At 43.2% G+C, this 23,110-nt stretch overlaps 1 protein-coding gene across 1 annotated transcript in view; it reads right to left on the bottom strand.

Moving 5' to 3' along the window:
• Nucleotides 1-23,110, bottom strand: part of CSMD2 (CUB and Sushi multiple domains 2) — a 669,690-nt gene that overhangs the window by 596,524 nt on the left and 50,056 nt on the right. The window contains exon 2 of the mRNA XM_060142710.1: nt 10,451-10,667. Coding sequence (XP_059998693.1) covers nt 10,451-10,667 — 217 coding nt within the window. The remainder of the gene's footprint in view (nt 1-10,450; nt 10,668-23,110) is intronic.

Raw genomic sequence — 23,110 nt, 5'->3', positions numbered from 1 at the left:
ACTTTAACACCCCACTTTCACCAATGGACAGATCATCCAAAATGATAATAAATAAGGAAACACAAGCTTTAAATGATACATTAAACAAGATGGACTTAATTGATATTTATAGGACATACCATCCAAAAACAACAGAATACACATTTTTCACAAGTGGTCATGGAACATTATCCAGGATAGATCATATCGCAGGTCACAAGTCAAGCCTTGGTAAATTTAAGAAAATTGAAATTGTTTCAAGTATCTTTTCCGACCACAATGCTATGAGACTATATATCAATTACAGGAAAAGATCTGTAAAAAATACAAACACATGGAGACTAAACAATACAGTACTTAATAACGAAGTGATCACTGAAGAAATCAAAGAGGAAATCAAAAAATACCTAGAAACAAATGACAATGGAGACACGATGACCAAAAATCTATGGGATGCAGCAAAAGCAGTTCTAAGAGGGAAGTTTATAGCAATACAATCCTACCTTAAGAAACAGGAAACATCGCGAATAAACAACCTAACCTTGCACCTCAAGCAATTAGAGAAAGAAGAACAAAAAAACCCCAAAACTGGCAGAAGGAAAGAAATCATAAAAATCAGAACAGAAATAAATGAAAAAGAAATGAAGGCAACAATAGCAAAGATCAATAAAACTAAAAGCTGGTTCTTTGAGAAGATAAACAAAATGGACATAACCATTAGCCAGACTCATCAAGAAAAAAAGGGAGAAGACTCAAATCAATAGAATTAGAAATGAAAAAGGAGAAGTAACAACTGACACTGCAGAAACACAAAAGATCATGACAGATTACTACAAGCAACTCTATGCCAATAAAATGGACAATCTGGAAGAAATGGACAAATTCTTAGAAATGCACAACCTGCCAAGACTGAATCAGGAAGAAATAGAAAATATGAACAGACCAATCACAAGCACTGAAATTGAAACTGTGATTAAAAATCTTCCAACAAACAAAAGCCCAGGACCAGATGGCTTCACCAGCGAATTCTATCAAACATTTAGAGAAGAGCTAACACCTATCCTTCTCAAACTCTTCCAAAATATAGCAGAGGGAGGAACACTTCCAAACTCATTCTACGAGGCCATCATCACCTTGATACCAAAACCAGACAAGGATGTCACAAAGAAAGAAAACTACAGGCCAATATCACTGATGAACATAGATGCAAAAATCCTCAACAAAATACTAGCAAACAGAATCCAACAGCACATTAAAAGGATCATACACCATGATCAAGTGGGGTTCATCCCAGGAATGCAAGGATTCTTCAATATATGCAAATCAATTAATGTGATAAACCATCTTAACAAACTGAAGGAGAAAAACCATATGATCATCTCAATAGATGTAGAGAAAGCTTTCGACAAGATTCAACACCGTTTATGATAAAAACCCTGCAGAAAGTAGACATAGAGGGAACTTTCCTCAACATAATAAAGGCCATATATGACAAACCCACAGCCAACATCGTCCTCAATGGTGAAAAACTGAAACCATTTCAACTAAGATCAGGAACAAGACAAGGTTGCCCACTCTCACCACTCTTATTCAACATAGTTTTGGAAGTTTTAGCCACAGCAATCAGAGAAGAAAAGGAAATAAAAAGAATCCAAGTCAGAAAAGAAGTAAAGCTGTCACTGTTTGCAGATGACATGATACTATACATAGAGAATCCTAAAGATGCTACCAGAAAACTACTAGAGCTAATCAATGAATTTGGTAAAGTAGCAGGATACAAAATTAATGCACAGAAATCTCTGGCATTCCTATACACTAATGATGAAAAATCTGAAAGAGAAATCAAGAAAACACTCCTATTTACCACTGCAACAAAAGAATAAAATATCTAGGAATAAACCTACCTAAGGAGACAAAAGACCTGTATGCAGAAAATTATAAGACACTGTTGAAAGAAATTAAAGATGATACAAATAGATGGAGAGATATACCATGTTCTGGGATTGGAAGAATCAACATTGTGAAAATGACTCTACTACCCAAAGCAATCTACAGATTTAATGCATCCCTATCAAACTACCACTGGCATTTTTCACAGAACTAGAACAAAGAATTTCACAATTTGTATGGAAACACAAAAGACCCCGAATAGCCAAAGCAATCTTGAGAACGAAAAACAGAGCTGGAGGAATCAGGCTCTCAGACTTCAGACTATACTACAAAGCTACAGTAATCAAGACAGTATGGTACTGGCACAAAAACAGAAAGATAGATCAATGGAACAGGATAGAAAGCCCAGAGATAAACCCATGCACATATGGTCACCTTATCTTTGATAAAGGAGGCAGGAATGTACAGTGGAGAAAGGACAGTGGTGCTGGGAAAACTGGACAGGTACATGTAAAAGTATGAGATTAGATCACTCTCTAACACCATACAAAAAAATAAGCTCAAAATGGATTAAAGACCTAAATGTAAGGCCAGAAACTATCAAATTCTTAGAGGAAAACATAGGCAGAACACTCAATGACATAAATCACAGCAAGATCCTTTTTGACCCACCTCCTAGAGAAATGAAACCAAAAATAAACAAATGGGACCTAATGAAACTTTAAAGCTTTTGCACAGCAAAGGAAACCATAAACAAGACCAAAAGACAACCCTCAGAATGGGAGAAAATATTTGCAAATAAAGGATCTGAGAAAGGATTAATCTCCAGAATTTATAAGCAGCTCATGCAGCTCAATAACAAAAGAACAAACAACCCAATCCAAAACTGGGCAGAAGACCTAAATAGACATTTCTCCAAAGAAGATATACAGTCTGCCAACAAACACATGAAAGAATGCTCAACTTCATTAATCATTAGAGAAATGCAAATCAAAACTACAATATCATCTCACACCAGTCAGAATGGCCATCATCAAGAAATCTAGGGCTTCCCTGGTGGTGCAGTGGTTGAGGGTCTGCCTGCCGATGCAGGGGACACAGGTTTGTGCCCCAGTCTGGGGGGATCCCGCATGCCGCAGAGCGGCTGGGCCCGTGAGCCATGGTCGCTGAGCCTGCGCATCTGGAGCCTGTGCTCCACAATGGGAGAGGCCACAACTGTGAGAGGCCCGTGTACAGAAAAAAAAAAAAAAATCTAGAAACAATAAATGCTGGAGAGGGTTTGGAGAAAAGGGAACCCTCTTGCACTGTTGGTGGGAATGTAAATTGATACAGCCACTGTGGAGAACAGTATGGAGGTTCCTTCAAACACTACAAATAGAACTACCATATGACCCAGCAATCCCACTACTGGGCATATACCCTGAGAAAATCATAATTCAAAAAGAGTCATGTACGAAAATGTTCATTGCAGCTCTATTTACAATAGCCCGGAGACGGAAACAACCTAAGAGCCCATCATCGGATGAATGGATAAAGAAGATGTGGCACATATATACAATGGAATATTACTCAGCCATAAAAAGAAACAAAATTGAGCTATTTGTAATGAGGTGGATAGACCTAGAGTCTGTCATACACAGGGAAGTAAGTCAGAAAGAGAAAGACAAATACCGTATGCTAACACATATATATGGAATTTAAGAAAAAAAATGTCATGAAGAACCGAGGGGTAAGACAGGAATAAAGACACAGACCTACTAGAGAATGGACTTGAGGATATGGGGAGGGGGAAGGGTAAGCTGGGACAAAGCGAGAGAGAGGCATGGACATATATACACTACCAAACATAAGGTAGATAGCTAGTGGGAAGCAGCCGCATAGCACAGGGAGATCAGCTCGGTGCTTTGTGACCACTTAGAGGGGTGGGATAGGGAGGGTTATTGGGGGGAGACGCAAGAGGGAAGAGATATGGGAACATATGTATATGTATAACTGATTCACTTTGTTATAAAGCAGAAACTAAGACACCATTGTAAAGCAATTATACTCCAATAAGGATGTAAAAAAAAAAAAAGAAGACAGAAAATCTGACAAATTTGTAGATTTTTTACAACTTCCAAACAGGTGTCTAACGCCAGTTGAGTGAAATCTGCAACCAGCCCCAAATGACTAAAACTGCATTCCACCTTAGGCTGATGACAGACTGTGTGTTGCCAGCAATGGAGGGAACCACTTGCAGTGTTTCCCATAACTTGAGCCCAAATGTCTCAATTAAGGGATGCTTAGCTGTGCTTAACTGCTGCAGTTATCACCAGTGCCCTGTAAACCCTCCAGTACACAGTGATGTCGTTTATTAGCAGCATCGCCATAGCTTATGTTTGCTCGTGTTCCATTAGAAAACTTCACCCCACTTTAAAGTGCAATGCAATAGGATGTTTGCCAGCATGGAAAGGCCACCTAATTGTGCAAAAGCAGAGATGTGGGGATTGTTTCAGTAATTCATCCAGGCAGGGCTGACACTGCATTATCTGAGAGGCTCTTTGTTCTTTTCTTGCTAATTTCCAAACTCCTGCAGGCTCCCCAGCCTTCAGGACCAGCTCCTACTCCCATTTCCCACCCGGATCCACTATGGGAAGAACCTGATCAGCTTCTATTTGTAAATTTAATTTCAAGCAGCCAGACGCTGCCTTCTGGCACCCTGGGATGTTGCTGCTTATGAATAGCTCTAGATGAAATGTGAGATGCTCTCGAGAAGGTGGCTGTGAACTCCTGCTGGAGAAAGGGAGTTGTTGGGAGATGAATGTCATCTGCATATAGAACAAGCTGTGTGCAGTGTGCCTACTGGTACTTCTTCTTTAACGATGCCAGATGCAGCTGTCAGTACCTAGCATCACTGAGAGCTCCCCATTCTGCAGAGGAGGAAACTGAAGCTCAGATGGGTTGACTCACTTGTCCAAGGTCACTGACAGAAATAGGATTAGCACACAGGTGTGTCTGACGCTAAAGGCCTTCACTCCTCCTTAATCACCTGCCTCGGGATTTCTCAGCCTCAGCACCGTTGGCATTTGTTGCAGCTGTCTTGTGCATGGCAGGATACTTAGCAGCATCCCGGCCTTGATCCACTAGATGCCAGGGCCCCTCTCCAGTTGTGACAACCAAAAATGTCTCCAGACATTGCCAAATGTCCCCTTGGGGTCAAAATCACCTTCAGCTGAAAACTACTGTTCTACCTCATGTCATACAAATGTATTGGGTGTGTGTGTGTGGTGGGTGTGTGTGTGTCTTTTTGCTTAACTGTGTTTTCTAATTTTTTTTCTACCAACATACAAGTATTTCTTTTGTTTATATCTCATTACAGTTCAAATCAGTTTACACACACTATTTAATGTAATCCTTACCAACCAACCTATGGGGTAGATACCGATACATCCACTTCATGGATGAAGATACTGAGGATAAGAGTCAAAGTGACCTGTCTACGCCAAGCAGCTAGCGAGGTGCTGGAACTGTCTTGCAGGTGCAAGACAGGTGCATCACTGCATGGCTCAGTCACAGCCGAACGTGGTAGGAGGCTTGACTCCCAGCCTCAAGGAGCTTAGAATGTAACTAGGAGGGAAGCCTGTTGCTCACAGCACCACCCATGACCTAGCAGCTGGAGAAAGATGAGTGGAAAGACGGCTGAGCATTGGGGTAGGGAGGTGACTCCAGCCTTTTGCTGGAATGCATCCATAAATAAATTGAAAAGGACTGAAGGTAAAGGGAGAAAAGAGAAATGCATTAAAATGCTCAAAGAGCAGAATTACAAAACTTACGCCTGTCAAGTCTGAGACGAAAGCCCCAAGTGATGCAGAGAGAACCCCACTGCAGGCTTCTTGTCAGTCCGGCCCCACTGCTGGGCTACCGTGGGATGAGCAATGCCACCCACAACGAATGACTTCCCCTGAGCCCAGTCTCTTCTCGGATGTCCGTCCTCCACATCTGCATCTCCCAGATCTAAAAAGTCTAATGAGCAGGCCACAGAGGAAGCGTCAAGACAGGCATAAAAGCGCTCCAGAGCAGAAGAGCAGAAGGCCAGGGAAGATGCAAATAATGTTTATGGAGCAGCAGGGGATCCTAGGAGGTGGCTCATACACACAACCCTGTGAGGTGGGTCAGTGTCACCTCCATTTAATAGATGAGTCTCAGAGAAGCCCAACTTTGCGGAGGTCACGGCGCAAATAAATGTAGAAGCCAGCTGGGTATAAATCTTTGCCTGTCACCACCGTACCCTCCTGTCTCACGGGAAAACACTGTGAGAGGAGGTGACCTACCTGTTCTGCTAGACGAATGACGAGAAACATCAGTGCACAAAATACCCTGGGATGCCTCGAGAACGCATTTTCCTGGAGACTGGAATTCACGTCAGGCTGACCTAGCTTGTTTTCTGCTTCCAAGCCAGACAGTGTGGGGTCATCCTCCACCCCCTTCCTTTTTTCATACTCGCACTCTACAATTCCTATAAACCCACCCTTAATTCCAAGTACCACACTGTCCCGTAACATCACACAAACCCACACCATCTTCTCTCTTCATTATTCTAGCTCAGGTTACCTCCGTCTCTAGCCTGGCCTGGCAGACACCAGTCTGGCCCCTACCCTAACGCATTTTCCACGCTGCAGCCAGACCACGCCAAAATTCTCTGCTTAAACACCTTCATTAGAAGGACATCTACCAAACACCTACAGCCAACATCACACTTAATGGTGAAAGACTGAGTATTTTAAGATCAAGAACAAGGTAAGGATGTCCACCCTCACCACTTCTATTCAATATTATATTGAATATTGAGTACAGTCAATATTCTATCCGCTGCAATTAAGCATAAATAAATAAATGGCATCAAGATTGAAAAAGGGGCTTCCCTGGTGGCGCAGTGGTTGAGAGTCCGCCTGCCGATGCAGAGGACGTGGGTTCGCGCCCCGGTCCGGGAGGATCCCACATGCCGCGGAGTGGCTGGGCCCGTGAGCCATGGCCGCTGAGCCTGCGCGTCCAGAGCCTGTGCTCCGCGACGGGAGAGGCCACAACAGTAAGAGGCCCGCGTACCGCAAAAAAAAAAAGATTGAAAAAGAACAAAAACTGTTTTTATTCCCAGATATTTTTTTAAAACTATCAGAACTATTAATAAGAAGTTCAGCCAGGTCACGGGATACAAGATCAATATACAAATATCAATTGTATTTCTACATATTAGCAGTGAATCATCCAAAAGTAAAATATAATGAAAAATAATTCTATTCATGACAGCAAATCAAAAAAGAACAAAAATCTTAAGAGAGATTTCCAGTTCAAGACGGAGAGCCAAGGCAACATGTTATACCCTCCTTCAACCTGACCTACCAAGTTGTCATGGAAATAGTCTGAGGTATATAAAAAGGGAGACTATATATATCCATGTGGGAAACTAGGAAAAAGAGACAGACACCTACATGCTACAAACACTAAGGAATTTCTACAAAGATGCAGTGCTGGTGAGACCTGACTAAGAAAAAGGTTCACTAGACAGGATGCTGACAGAGAAATATAGCTTAAAATGTGTTCTCAAGAAGTAACTTTAACCACTAGCGGAATAAAAATCAGAGACGAGGCAAAGAACACTTGTGCTTAAAGATGGAGAAACGGAAATCATAGTAAGGAAGTTTAAAAACAGAAAGTATTAAATATTATACAAGAACAAATACATCAGTTATCACCAAAAATTGTGAGTGAATTAAACCTTTCTGTTAAAGAGTAAAAACTCTCATGAAAGATTTAAAAGCAAAACTCTAAAAGATACATAGAAAACAATGACATAGAAATATTAAAAATAGAGAAATTAGCAAAGATGGGTGATAAATGCAAACCCAAAAGATAATAAAACTAGTATCAAAGTAGAATTTAAGGCAAAAAAGGGGGATAAATATAACTTTTACATTGGAAGAATTATAATTCACTCTGAAGATCTGATGTTTACAAATACTGACATACTGAAGAAATAACATCAACATATGTAAAGTAAAAACTTAGAAATAAAGGGAGAAAATGATAAAAATAATAGTGAAAATGTGAAAACAATAAGTTGCTTATCCTTGACAAAAATCACTTAGACAATAAATAAGAAATGAGAAAAATTAAACAATACTAATAACATGAATTTGTTCACCCTTCCACCACAGAATACGTGTTCTTTTCAAATACTCAGAACGTTTACCAAAAATGATCTCATACTGAGAAAAAAAGGCAACAACTTCTCCAAACTAGAAATCATAATCTGAACATAATGCAATACAACTAGATAATAACTTCTTAAGTATAAAAAAATACTACTTGGAAATTTTGAGGGAAAAACCCCTAGAGTCAAGGAAGGAACAAAACTGCAGTTAGAATTATTTATTTTAAAAATAACGACTATCATCAAAACGTATGCAATATGGTCAAGGTTGCACTTAGGGGAAAATGCCTCAATGATTTTAATATCCAACAAGAGGTAATGAAACTAATTCAGTTCATGAAAACAGCAAAAGCACACCACCAGCCCAAGGTAAGTGGGAGGGAAGAATGAATAAAGATAAAAGCAGAAGTCAACAAGTCAGGTAATAGGAAAGGGATAAAACTGATAGCCCTAGAGTTGGGACTCTTAAAAGACCAATAAAAGAGGCAAACTTCTGGCAAGACTAAGTAAGTAAAAAGAAAGAAAATGCAAATACGCGGGAGCAGATACAAGAAAGCGGACGTGATCCCAGATAGTGTGGAGGTAGAAATGCTGTATGGGAAAACCATATAATTCTGAAATGAACCAAAATGAGCACATCAGGCAGATGACAGGCATGAGGATCCCGAGCAGGGATGACCTTGTGGAGGTGCAAAACCCAGGAGCCTTCTCCTCAAACACAGCTGGTTGGCCAGAGTGGGCTGTGCCCTGGCTGGGAATACATCCAGGGACCCCCTGCCAGGACCACCTCCTTAGGTCCCAGAACCCGCACCCTTCCCGGCCGGAGCCATCCCACCTCTGGGGGTCTTCCACGCTTCACTCTCAGAACCAGAGAACTCAAATGGCAGAAGATAGAGCTTTGACCACACGTGCGTGGACCCTGCCTAAAGAGAAAAAAGAGCTGGAAGAACTTCAGGACGCAGAATAGGCCTCCAGTCATCTGCACCCCAACCAGCCGCCCCACTGGCCTGATCTGACTTTCTGTCTTTCAACATCCCTCAAGGGTCTGCGCCGGTGCCCCACCGATGGGGTCACTGGAGCTCGACATCTGATGGTGACCTTGTCCAGTCTCCTGGTTTTAAGCACTAACCAGTCCTAGTCTCCCAGCTTTATATCTCTAGCCCCGATGTCCTTGAACTCTAAACTCACATATTGAAGTCCAGGCCTGCCCCCTTCCCAATGAGCATGTCACGTCCTTGAAGACAGTAGCTTTGTTTTGCTCACTGCTGCATCCCCAGCACCCAGTGTCTGGAACATACTAGGTGCTCATGAAATATTTGCAGAATGAGTAAGTGAAGAGCACTCCAGTCCCTCCACCCAAGTTTCACTGAACACCTACTGTGTGCCAATCCCTGTGCAATGTCAAGGGCAGATGGACAAGCCTGGTCTTGTCTAAGAGGAACCACTAGTCAGGGGAGCCCCAGATGCCCATCCCAGCTGCAGACATGGCAGCTCACCTCTGCACTGCCCTGAGAGGGCAGGGAGCAAGCAAGAAGAGGGCTGGCTCAGTCCTGGGAATGTTGTCTGTGACTCTGATCCAAGAGCATCTTAAACAAAGCCTTGAGGACCCCGGGGTCCCCAGGGCTTGGCTGGTAAGCCATGAACCCTTTGTCTCCCTGGGAACTCAAAGTTATCTTGCAGGACCAGGACAAGTCTTGCCATGGAGGCACGGAAAGCCACCAGGTCAACAAAACCTGGACAGCTATGACCCTGGGGCCTTGATCTTTGCCCCCACAAAGTCTGCTCTTCCTGCAGAGGTGGGAGGAGCCTTCCTCCCTGTCTCCCTCCTTGATGTGAACTCTCCCCTTGGGAGGTAGCTCAGAAGCACGGGAAAGCAGTCTCGTCCTCTCCATTGTTCCCTCTTCTATCGAGTGCGCTGCGGTTTAAAAGGTAGAAACTTCCCTAAATTCTCAGTTCTGTACCCACAGCCAAAGCCATGCAAATGCAAGGCAAAATCCAACAAAGTACTGATGGTTTTCAAGTCGGGGATGTAAGACATAGTTGCTACTAGCCTTCAGTTCATATCTGCTGGGTCCAAGGGATATATTTCTGTGTGTGCAAAAGGTGTGCACAGACACACACACATATGCATGCGAAATCAGCTGTAACAGAAAGACTTGAATTGCTCTGTGTGTTTTCTATCTAGTCTTCCCAATGGTCCTACAAAACTTCCTGCCTGCTGGGAACTTCTAAGCAGGAGAAAGGAATTGGGAAACGTAAAGAAAACAGAGGAGTTCAGGGCAGGCCTCATAAAAACAGAGGTCTTTCTTGATGACAATTCACCCTGCCTGGTTCTTCCTCTCAGCAAGCTTGGCTCAGGCCCAGCTGTTGGCTACGGGGAGGAGGGGGTGATACCTGGTTCGCAGGTTCTCTGGCTGGGGTGGCCCATCAAACACCGACAGGACGTCAAAGTCCTCCTCCAGGGCGAAGGACTGGAACACAAGCTGGATCCGATGCTGGTCCTCCGCTGTGATGGTCCACGTGCAGTTGGCATAATTGGGGTAGCCATACGGGAACCCTGGGCTCTCAACGGTGCCATTGGGACCCTGCAGTTGGAACGTGCAGTTCTGGCCTGGGAGAGAGAAAGGGGGCTGTTCAGTACGGCCAGAAGAACTCTGAGAATCTCCCAGAGAGATGGGAGCAGTGTATTAGAGGCGCATGAACCCCCTCTTCCAAGTGTTTCCTCTGGACCAGCCCATGCTCAGTGCAGAGGGAAGGAAGGTGGGTGACTGACACACTGAGTGCCAGCTTGCTTGTGCCGTGAGCTGTCCAGGTGCTAAAATGGGCATCGCTGTACTCAAGCCTTAGAACAACCCTTGAGGTAGGAAACAATGCTGAGTTTGAACTAAAAGGCCAGCAGACCAGGTGGAACTTCCTCTGTACAACATTAAATGCCAGACTGATGATGTCAAATTTTCTCCATTTTCCACGGCCTCCTGACCCTCCAGGCTCCTCTTCTCAGCCCCAGCCCCCTCCTCCCATCTCCATAGAGAATAAAAGTCATCAGTGGGGATTCCGTTGTCTTCCCAATTCCAAATCCGTCTAGCCCGCCCCACACGGTCTTCCTTCCTCTTGCAGATCAACTAGCCCTCCTGCAATCTAAACATATCCCTTCTATGTGCCCTTTGGATCCCATCCTTGCCTAATCTTCAAGAACCTTATATACGTTTCTCTCTTATGTACGTTCCAAGTGTTCAATCATTTCCTCTACACTGGAACTTTCCCATTTTAAATGTGTTCAAGACTCTCCTTAAAAAACCAACTCCCCATTCCACTTCTCTTCTCGCTCCAGCCTTGTCTCTCTCTTCCCCTTCTCAGCCAAAGTGTTAGAAAACACAACCTGTCTGTCCTTTCTGTCTCTATTTCCTTACTCCCAGCCCGTCAGTTCTGGCTTCTGGTCCTGTCAATCCACCCAAACAGGTCACCGATGGGTCCAGTGGATCTTGTTCAGCCCTCATTTTAACAGACCTCTCAGCTGCCTCTAACACTGTTGCCTCCTTTCTGGAATCACGCCTCCCAGGCCAGAGCATCTCAGACTATACACTGCACATGAGCAGCACCTGGGGACCTGGCTGGCATTTAGATTCTGATGTACAACACCTGGGAGGGGCCAGAGAGCCTGCTTGTTTACCTGGTGCCCTGCAGATGCAATGATGCTTTGAGCAGCCTGGTCCCCGGCTTCCTCCCATACCGCTCACTCTCCATCCTTCCTCCCATGGCTCTTTCTCTGGCTCCTTTCCAGGTTCAGTGTTGGGGCCTCTCCTCCTCTCTGTCTGGTCTAGAGGACCTCCACTTGTGCACTGATGACTCACAACTTCACAGTCCAGGCCAGACCTCTCTCTGAGCTCCAGACCTGACACCTCCTTTGGGATGTTCAGGCTCGTGATGTCCTCCACCTACCCTTTCCTGACACTTTCCTCTCCTTCACAACCCCATGGACAACCGATCACCCTGTCTCTGTCTCTACTTCCCTCGACCCCACAGCATCTCTCCCCCAGACTGCCATAAAAACTACCTCCTAACTGGTCAACTGTGTTTACCCTGGTCCTTGCCAACAGTACAGCTGGGGGTGTCTTTTCAAAACAGAAATCTGATCAAGTGACCTCCCCTTTCCTCCACCGACATCAAACCTCCCATAGCTCATCATTGCTCTTCAGTAAGGAAAAATCACTTGTAGACCTATGAGGGTCTCTGTATGGTTTGGCCCTTAGTGACCTCTTACCCTTGTGTCCACTAGCTTTCCAGCCAAACCCCACCCTTCTAAAGGACTTGAACAGACATTTTTCCAAAGAACATATATAAAAGGCCAACAGGTACATGAAAAGATGCTCAACATCGCTAGTCATTACGGAAATGCCAATTAAAAACACAATGAGATATAACCTCATGCCTGTTAGAATGGCCATCATCAAAACGACAAGAGATAACAAATGCTGGCAGGGATGTAGAGAAAATGGAACTCTTGTGCACTGTTGGTGGGCTTGTAAATTGGTGCAGCCACTGCTGAAAACAGTACGGAGGATCCTCAAAAAATTAAGAATAGAACTATCACATGATCCAGCAATTCCACTTCTGGGAATATATTCAAATGTAACAAAAACACTAACTCGAAAAGATATCTGCGCCTCCACGTTCATAGAAGCATTACTTACAATAAACAAGACATGGAAACAACCTAAGTGTCCATCGATAGATGAATGGATAAATTAGTTGTGAGATACATACACAAACACACACACAAATATTATTCAGCCATAAAAAAAAAAGGAAATCTTACCATTTGCAACACCATGAATGGACCTCGAAGGCATTATGCTAAGTGAAATAAGTCAGAGAAAAAAAGATAAATACTGTATGATATCACTTATATGTGGAACCTGAACAAACAAACAAAAAAACCCAAAAAAACAAACTCATAGAAAAACAGATCAGACTTGTAGTTATCAGAGGCGGGGGGTGGGGAAGAGGAATTGGAGGAAGGTGGTCAAAAGGTACAAAATCCCACTTGTAAAATAAATAAGTACTAGTGATGTAACGCACAACATGACGACTATTGCTAACACTGTTGTGTGATACCCAGGTAAGTTGTTTGGAGAGGAGATCCTAAGAGTTCTCATCACAAAGAGAACATTTGTTCCTGTCTTCTTTTCTTTGTATTGTTTTTATATGAGATAATGGTTGTTAGCTGAGCCTATTGTGGTAATCATTTCACAATATACATAAATCAAACCATCATGCTGTATGTCTTAAATTTACACGGTGACATGTGTCACAGATGTATATCTGTCAGAAAAAAACACCCCGCCCTTCTCAGTCCTTTGTACGGGCCACACTCTCACTGCACAGCCACAGGGCCTTCGGGTATGCTGTTCTCTCTTCCAGATGTCTAGTCAACTGTCTCTCCTTGACTAGTTCAAACCCCCTATTATATGCTCTCATGATACCATCACCTCTCCTTGGTAGCACTTATCACAGAAGCAAATGTCCATGCTTCCATGTGATTCATTCATAAGGATCTGTTTTCTTGCCAGGCTGTAAGCTCCATGAGAAGACAGACCATACTTGAGTTTTCCCGTCTTTGAATCCATAGCCCAAGCTCAGTACCAGACACACGGTAAGTTCTCATTCATTTAATACAGTGCTTGTATTTAGTGAGTGTTTGGCTAGACACTCCTCCGAGAACTTCACATATATTAATTTGTTTAATCCTCACAACAGCCCTAGAAGGTGGATACTATTCATATCACCTCCATTTTACAGATGAAGAACTAAGGCAAAGAGAAATTGAGGAAGGGGTCCAAGCCACCCCGTTACTCAGAGACGGGATTCAAAAGTAAGCAGTCCACTTCAGATCCACCTTAACTATGATGCTGATAAACTGACTCAACACTAATTTTTTTAAAGCCCACTTTAGGGATTAACTGACAAGGACAGTTAATCTCTAAAATGACTTTAATATTGAAAAATCTCTTTTAACAGAGAAGAGGGATAACACAAAGTATTCCATTTAAAGAGGAAAAAAAAGCTAAGGTCTTATGAATAAATGCTAAATGGGCATTTAATAAACTTAGACATGTAACCCTGATTAAAATAAGCATTTGGAAGTAGGAGAAAGAATATTTCCTCAGCATGATAGAGCAACCATTTTAAAACAATAACTTACATCCTACTTACGGTGAAATGCCTGATTAAGATCAGGAATGAGATAGAAATGCTACTATCACCTCTGAGATTTCATGCTTTATTGGAAGAGCTAATCCATGCGATGCAAGAAAAAGAAAGGAGAAAGGAGCAAGCAGAATTATGGTTTGCAGATGATATATTAATATACCCAGAAAACCCAGGAGAATCAATTAGGAAGCTATTAGAACTAATAAGAAATTTCAGTAAAGTAGCCAAACACAAAATAAGTATACAAAATCAATGACATTTTCCATATGCAAGTGACAGATAAAAATATAAAGAAAAAAGGTCTTATTTATGATAACTACAAAATGCGTATAATAAATGGAAATAAACTTAATAAGAAACAGGCAGTCACTGTATAAAAATAACATTCAGAGAAGGATAAAAAATTTGAATAATTGGAGAGACATATGTAATCTTGAGTGGAAGACAAACTTCTGAAAGGTTAATTTGGAATATTAACCTTTTGAAAAGTTAATTTATAAGCTTAGTGCAATTCTGATCAAAAGCCCAATAACCTGTTTTAAATTTGGTAAAAGCGTGCCTAAGTTTAACTGGAAGAAATAGACAGTCGCAGACAATGGATATTTTTTGAAAAGGTAGAAACTGTAGTATTCTCATTCTACAAGATACTAAACGGAATCACCGAATGATTGCTTTGAAAATAGTGTGGAGGTGGCCCAAGGGTGGACAGGCAGAACATGACACAGTATTACAGCAATAGTTTTAAATAGACGTAAAAATTAAAATATATATAAGCATTAAAAATCAGTGAGAAAAGAAAAACATTTTGCAAGGTCAACTAATTAACTGTTTGAGAAAAGAATTAAGTTATCTTGTCAATTCACACCATATACTAAACTAAGTTTTTTAAAAAGTCAAAAAATAGAAGAACATATACACAAATAATTATCTGACTGTGATTTTCTGAATGTAAAAGCTGTGGAAGAGGGCTTCCCTGGTGGCGCAGTGGTTGAGAGTCCGCCTGCCGATGCAGGGGACACGGGTTCGTGCCCCGGTCCGGGAAGATCCCACATGCCACGGGGCGGCTGGGCCCGTGAGCCATGGCCGCTGAGCCTGCGCTTACGGAGCCTGTGGTCCGCAACAGGAGAGGCCACAACAGTGAGAGGCCTGCATACCGCAAAAAAAAAAAAAAATCTGTGGAAGATACTACAAGACTGATAGTTTATACAGAAAGTATGTGTAGGTCAAAAATAGAAACAAAATCAAAAGGCACACAAAAAGGTTAGGTAGCAAAGTATCAATAAAACAGTTAATACAGAAAGAGCTATTAGTAACCAGTAGGAAAACAACAAGCACTATAATTAAAAAGCTGGACAGGGTCTTGAATAAGTTAGTTCCTAAAGGAAGACATAAATGGCTCAGAACCCAGAAAAAATATTCAACTACAGTAATAATGAAATAAAGCTCCTATCTCCACAACTTTTAGAGGAGCCCCCTGGTTCATGTTCCTGAATTTCACCCCACTGGCACTGGCACCAGATCTACTCAGCTCATGTCTCTGAAATCTGTCTGGTGATGTCATTGCACTATGTCATTCACTCACTCATTCATTCATTCCTCTAGGTTAGACCCTGTGATGGGCCTTGGGGCCTGGATCATAGACCCAGACATAAGCAAATACTTCCACATGGCAATACTGTGCTACAGGGCTGCACAGAATGATCCCGGAGTATAGACCCAACAGGGGTCACACCTTGAGGACCACCCTCATTCGTGTCCTGGTCAACCACTGATACCAACATTCACCACCATCCCCAGCACCCCATCTGTTGTGTGGGTCTGCAGCTTCTGATTCAGAACCTGGGTATGAACAGCATCTTGTGCTGCGGAGAAAGAAATCAGGGGGCTCTAAACAGAGACCCTGGGAACACTTTCCGTGTACAGAGACAAGAAAGGTGATAGAGTAGGAGGCAGGAAGGCAGGCATAACGGTGGGAGGAGAACCAGAGTGCAGCTCCATACAGAAGAAGGTGACTCAGGGCATTGAGCACCACAGGGAGGCTAAGGTGAGGGTCTGGGATGAGGTCACTCAGTTTGATGTCTAAATGGTCCCTCTGGAGGTAAGGATGCTGAGAGTGGGAGCTCTGTCCTGGTTCCTGTTGCATCCCCAGTGCCGAGAATTCAATAAGTATTTGCAGAATGGATGCATGAACTTCAGCAAAGACAGGTGGCAGGTGACACGGTGGACAGAGGCCAGATTGTAAATAAGTAAAGGCAAGATTGGCTGGTGAGAAGGGAGAGGCCATTATATTTTAAACAATAATGTATATATCTTCCTCCTTGCAGAAAATTTGGAAAATATAGGCAAGAATTTAAAAAAGAGGAAACACTACAATCTCGCCTTCCTCTCAGAGGCAACCGATGTTAATATTTTCTTTTTTTTCTAGATTTTTCCATGCATATTTCACATCGTTGAGATAATATTATATATATAATTTTGTGGGCTCTTTTTTCAGTCAATTATTCTTCAGTTTTAAGTTGTAAAAGGCAATGTTACTTGTAATATACATGGCTATGCATACATGCAACACAAAGATGTATAAGGACAAACGGGTCGCCAATCTCTCTCCCTTCTACCCACTCCAAAGCTACCAAAGTTAACCGGCAGGTAACTCTCTCCTCTCCAACCTTCTCATCTCTCATGCAAACAAAGACACATTCCGGGAGAATTTTTATTATTTTTTTTTAAAATGAAATCATAGTTGCACTCACTTCTCTGCAACCTGCTTTCTCATTTAACACTACATTGGGGACACCTTCCAGGTCAGTAGAGCCATATCTAACTGATTTTATATATAAATGTGTGATATTCCACAGCCTGGATGTATCTCAATGTATTCAACCACTCCCCTGCTGATGGCCGTTCAGGTCATTTCTCGGTTTTCTTTTGCAACAATTCAGTAAACGTGACAACATGAACTCTCCCGCCCCAAGATACTGAACTCATAAACAGCATTTTAAATGGACGTGCCACGTTCTAGTATATGGTTATACTAGAATTTACTCAACCATTCTCCTTCTGTCAAGCATTTAAATTGTTTCTGGATATTTTTTTCTGTTATAAGTAAGACCTGGTCTCTTAGTAAAGTCTGGTGACAGCATGCTGGTCAGTGCGGTGGAAAATGCTTTTCCATGGCCAGAGTCCCAGACCGAGTGTTCACTTAAGTGGTAACTGCATCCAGCTTTGGTTTCTGGGGGAGTGTGCTGTCCATAGGAGGCTGGCCGATCTCTGTGGCAGGTGCTGTTGGAGAGGGTTAGACAGGGCTGGAACCCCGACTCATTTGGAAGTCTCCCGGGAATCAAACATTGGTTAGTGAGTTGAGAAAGTTATAACCCAGTATGGAGGTTCCTTAAAAAACTACAAATAGAACTACCATACGACCCAGCAATCCCACTACTGGTCATATACCCGGAGAAAACCATAATTCAAAAAGACACATGCACCCCAATGTTCACTGCAGCACTATTTACAATAGCCAGGACATGGAATCAACCTAAATGCCCATCGACAGATGAAGGGATAAAGAAGATGCCCTCAATAACTTTAATTCCTCCCTTGAGGAACTATCTGATGAAATTCTGGGCTCATTTTCCACTGTGGTGTTTATTTTTTCTCACTGAGTTACATATTTACATCTTCTATGCATCACATGTGCGACACATACATTTGTAGTCGTTTTGGCCTTTTAATTTTATGATGACATACAAAGGTATCTAAATTTTATGTTCTTAAATACTCCATGAGTTCTTACTGTTTTTCTTATTAATTTGTGCTAACTCTTTAGAGAATCAGGATTTCACTCTTTTGTCATATTTGCTGAAAAGGTGGTTTTTCACCTGTTGTGTGCTTTTTGTTTCATTTAGTTTTTTCATGTAGAATGAAATGGTTGGTTTTTACAGGCAGCCATCTTTACCTGTCTTTTTCTTGGTAATATTTTTTTTCCTTTACTGACGTTTAGAAAGATTTCTCTCTGGCTTCTCATCCTACTCAACACAGCAGCCGAAGTCCTTGCCACATCTCAGAAGCCCTACCTGAACGCTGCCCCTGACCTTCTCTACTGTCATTCATCCCTTCATACCTGTGATGGGTCATGATACCTAAGCCCATCCCATGCCCACCTTGGGACCCTGCACTTGCTCGACCTCCAGCCCCGAAAGCTCTTCCCCAAGAGCTGTGTGACCCGATCCCTCACTTCCTTCAGCCTGAGTCAAGTAACATCACCTCACAGCCCATGAAATCCAAGCCTCCCTCCTCTCACGCCAGCCTTCCAGGTTCCTGCTTTATTTTTTCCACAGCACTGAGCATCCTCTGACATCTATTTTCTTGTTTATTTTCAGTGCCCCCCTACCCCGATAGAATGCCATCTCCATAAAAGCAGGGGAGCTATTTTGTGTCTACCCTCTCTCCAGCTCCCAGACCTGTACCTGGCACACAGCAGACGCTCCCACAAGAATTGTTGGTTGAATGAATGATTCATGCATATTCACTGCCTACCCAGCTCTCTGTGCTTGGAATGCTCTCTCTCTAGTTCCCTCACCCAGCTGACTCCAGGCACACTAAGACTCGTTACCTCCTCCAGGGAGCCCTCTTGGAACCCTCGAGATAAATGGCAAGTATTCTTCCTTTGTTTGCTCACCCTTAGCGAATGAATTAGTGAACCAGTGAATATCACTGCTTTCACCAATGGTGACATAATGATATGTTTATGTGGCTTCTCTAGCCGTAGACTCTTTGAGATTTCATTCATAGTTTTATCTCTAGCACCTAGCTCAATACTTGCCCGTAGTAGTCACTCCATAGATATTTTTGGAATGAATGGATGAGTGAAATGAATTAATCTTTTTATAATACCCAGAAGACACCTACCAACCTACCATTTGTGTATGTATGGCGTATTCTGAAGGTGGCTTCGTGAAAAGGTTAAAAGCTTGGGTTTTGGAAACAAAAAGCCTTCAGTTCAAATTTCAGTTTTGCCACTTAATACTTCATGGGCAATTTATGTAAACTCTTTAAACTCTCATTTCAACATCTTTAAAATTAACAACCACTTCTCGGATGGTTGTACAGATTAATGTGATAATATCTTCTAAATTGCTAAATACTCAGTATAGTACCTAACACACTATAAGTAATCAATAAATACCAGCTAATCTTTCAGTAAAGGTTTGTACTTTTCTTTATATAGGTCTCAGTCACATCTTGTTAAGGTTATTCCTAGACATTTTATGCCCTTTTTCTTGCTCTAGTGAATGACATTTTTTCCCATTATTTTTTTTCTAGCTGGTTATTACTGATATACAGAAAACCTATTGATTTTTATATAGTCATCTGGCATCCAACTGGGTCTCTGAACTCTTATTAATTCTAAAGATTTCTCAGTTGATTCCCTTGGGTGTTTTAGGTATACAATCATGTCTACAAATAATGATAATTTTGAGGAGATAACTCTTTTGAGAGGTTTGGCAGGAAAATTCAATCCAATTCTGCAAATACTTATTGACTGATATGGTCAGTTTTGGACAAATTTAGTTGGAGAAGCCTGTGGGACATCCAGACAGAGATGGCCAGAAAGCAATTAGGGCCGTAGACTGGAATGCGGGAGTGCAATCTGGGTTGGAGAGATGGATTTGTGGAAACCATGCAATTAATGAGACTGCCCTAAGAGGAAACACAGAGGAGTGTGGTAGATGCCAGGTAAGCCATGCCCACCAGACATCTCACCTGCACACAGGCAGCCCACTGTACATCTCACTTCTACAATGGGACTCTGGCTTATCTCTGTGTCTGCCTTCTGCAGGGGCACCTTGTCTGGACAGGTGGGAGAAGCAGGGGCCAAACAGTATCTTTGGCCTCTGCAGTCACCCTTTAGTTGTGAACCAGAAGCCAGGGTCATAGAGATGCTGGCACTGGGCCTCATCTTAGCCCGTCTCTCCTGCACATTATGCTGGTCACACCAAATAGCTCATCATCTACAAACACCCCACGATCTTTCAGGCTGTACAATGCTTGGCCCATTGCCTGGAACGCCTTTCCCTTACCTTCTCGACCTAGGAAACCTTACTCACTGTTCCAGATTCAGTCCATACAGCACCTCCTCTGAGGAGCCTCCCCTCGTTTCCTGGGCAGTGACTAAGTTTTCTCTCTCTCTTTCTCCCTCTCTCTCTCTGTCACTGCAACAGCCATCCACCAAATTCCATGCCTCTTCCCTCCCAATCTATCCCTTTCAAAAAAACAAACATACAAACAAAAATTGGCCTGCCATTCTTGCTTAAAAATCCTTCAATGGCTCCTCTGGGAAAAGCGCACAGTCCTAAACGTGGCACACGAGACACCCCCTTGAGCCACCCACTGCTTCTCTCCCAGGCTTTGCTTCTTGCCACTCTTTGCCTTAAGTGACACTCCAGCCCAAGCCAGGCTCTCTCTGTTTGGTTCCTTTGATGCTCTGTGCTCTTTTGCTCCCTCTGTCTTCAAACTTGCTGTTCCCTCTGATTGAAGCATCCTTTCTTCATCCTCTGATCTTGCCAACTCCTATTCATCTCTTAGGTCTCAACTGAAACTTCAGCACCCCCAGGAGACCTTACTGACCACTGCACTAAGGTGTACTCCCCTCACCCCAACGTACACCCAAGCACACACCTCGCTGTGTGTCCCCACAGAGCCCTGCACCTCTGTCGTCACTCACAGCACACATCATGGCATCACTTATTGTCTGTGTTCCCTGGGAGACGTGGATTCTGTCACATTCACACTGATCTGCGGCACCCAGCACGTTGCTTGGACAACAGGTGCCCCGTAGAGATCTGCATAATGGCTGCACCTTGCACGCAACTCTACTGGGTCACACATCCTACTGAACTGCAGACCCAGAGCTTCTCCAGGGTCGTACTCTCCCTGTAACCTTAGTGCCCAGTGCCTGGCATATGTTGTAGATGTGCACACAGTGTTGGATGAGAGAATTATCACAGGTATTTCTAATGAAGACATGCATTGATTTTTTTCCCCTAGAAGTCTTAACAATCCGAGAAATTTCCATGAATGTGTCCAGGGTTTCTCAACTCGGCACCATTGACATTTGGGGCAGGACAGCTCTTTGTTGGGAGGGCTGTCCTGTGCATTAGGACGTTTAGCAGCATCCCAGGCTCTACCCCTGGGCGCCGAGTAGCACCTCTCAGTTGTGACAACCAAAAATGTCTTCAGACATTGCCAAATGTTCACTAAGAAGGAAAGTCACATATACATAAGAACCTAGCCTCCCACCGTTTCTCATTCATTTTAGGGGACCTGCAGGCCAAAGAAGCCCACCCATGGACCTCCAGGACCAGGGGTTCTTCACCTTTGTTGTGCCGCGGCCCCCTTTGGCAGCCTGGTGAAGCCGTCTCAGATGATCTTTTTAAATGCATACAACAAAATACATAGAACTACAAAGGAAGCCAATTATACTGAAATATAGTTTTCAGAATATTTCCAAAGTTTGTCATACAGTATTATAGATGTTCCTTTATTAATGCATTATGAACAAGATCTAGCAGTGGGCCTGAAAAATACTGTAGTTCAAAGCACAAATGTTCTTTCTAGATAGCTGCAACTACTGTAATGTTCTATGAAAATACCTGTGATCTTATCAGTGACAAATTCACAGGTACTGCTAGTACTGCTGTACTTTGTTGCTTATATTCATGATTAATAGAAATGCTAGGTTTCAGTAGAAGATTAGTGAAAATAAAGATGCAACTTTCTCCATCCAAGTTAGAGATGCCCTGGATTCTACCCAGAACCTCAGAGGTCCAAGCCAAGTTCAAGCTTTCATTCAGCAAGTCTGGGGAGGGCTGCTCAGTTCCAGGCTCTACGGATGTGGGCTGGGTATGTGCGGGTCTCAGGGGGTGGGATCGGGGGTTGGGAAATGGGAGGGGTGGATTGTGTATAATACGGTCCATGCCCTCAAGGAGTTCACAGTGGAGTATAGAAGACAGAAAGACATGGCCCATCTTACTAACCGTGTCTCCACTTGCTGAGTGCTTTGAGGACACCTCACTGTTGGATCCCAGGGGCACAGCAGAGAGCACGTACATACACACCCAGAAAGACGGGTGCTTTGGGGCAGGTCTAAGAAGGGGACCAACATGTATCCACGTGCTTCCCTAACACCATCCCCCTGAATTTAGCAATGACCCTTTGAAATGGCTGTCATGCCCCCACCTCCACCACTTAATAGGCGAAGAAGCAAAGCTCCTCAAGGCTTAAGAACGTGCTCAAGGTCAAACAGGTAGCAGCGGAAGAGCTGGGATTCAAACACAGATCTGTGTGAAAGCAAAGCTCAGGCCCCTCCCTCTGCCGGGCTACAAGATTCACACACCACCTGGGGACACACTTCCAAAGCTATGGTGCTGTTTCCACTCTGCACCCAGCTCTCGCGGCAAAGCCTGGGATTTACTGAAAAGAGCTTAGCACAGTTGCTGTGCCGCAGGGACAAGGAAACAAAGCAGGGTCTCCTTCTTCTTCTCAAGCTGGGGATGCATGCAGCAAAGGCACAAAACAATGCGTAACAGACGGGGTAAGGCAGAAAACCTGTCCCTGTGCCACGTCCAATTGCTCTGTGGGAATAATCCCGTGCTGTTCAGCTTCCTAATTCTAACTCCAGGCTCTCTGATTCTCCAGGACATGCTGAACACAGAAGCTACCACAGTGGACCAAATATGATTTTCCCTGCCTGGCGATACAGATGCAGCTCTTTTGTCATCATTTTGAGCCAGTACCAGCCAGGGGTTGTTTATCATGTTGACAGGGAATCCTGGACCAGCAGAGGTA

This window comes from Lagenorhynchus albirostris, chromosome 2 (genome assembly GCF_949774975.1).
Source record: "Lagenorhynchus albirostris chromosome 2, mLagAlb1.1, whole genome shotgun sequence".
Taxonomy (NCBI): domain Eukaryota; kingdom Metazoa; phylum Chordata; class Mammalia; order Artiodactyla; family Delphinidae; genus Lagenorhynchus; species Lagenorhynchus albirostris.
The sequence above is the reverse complement of the archived record's forward strand: the minus strand, read 5'-3'. Positions and strand labels throughout refer to the sequence as shown.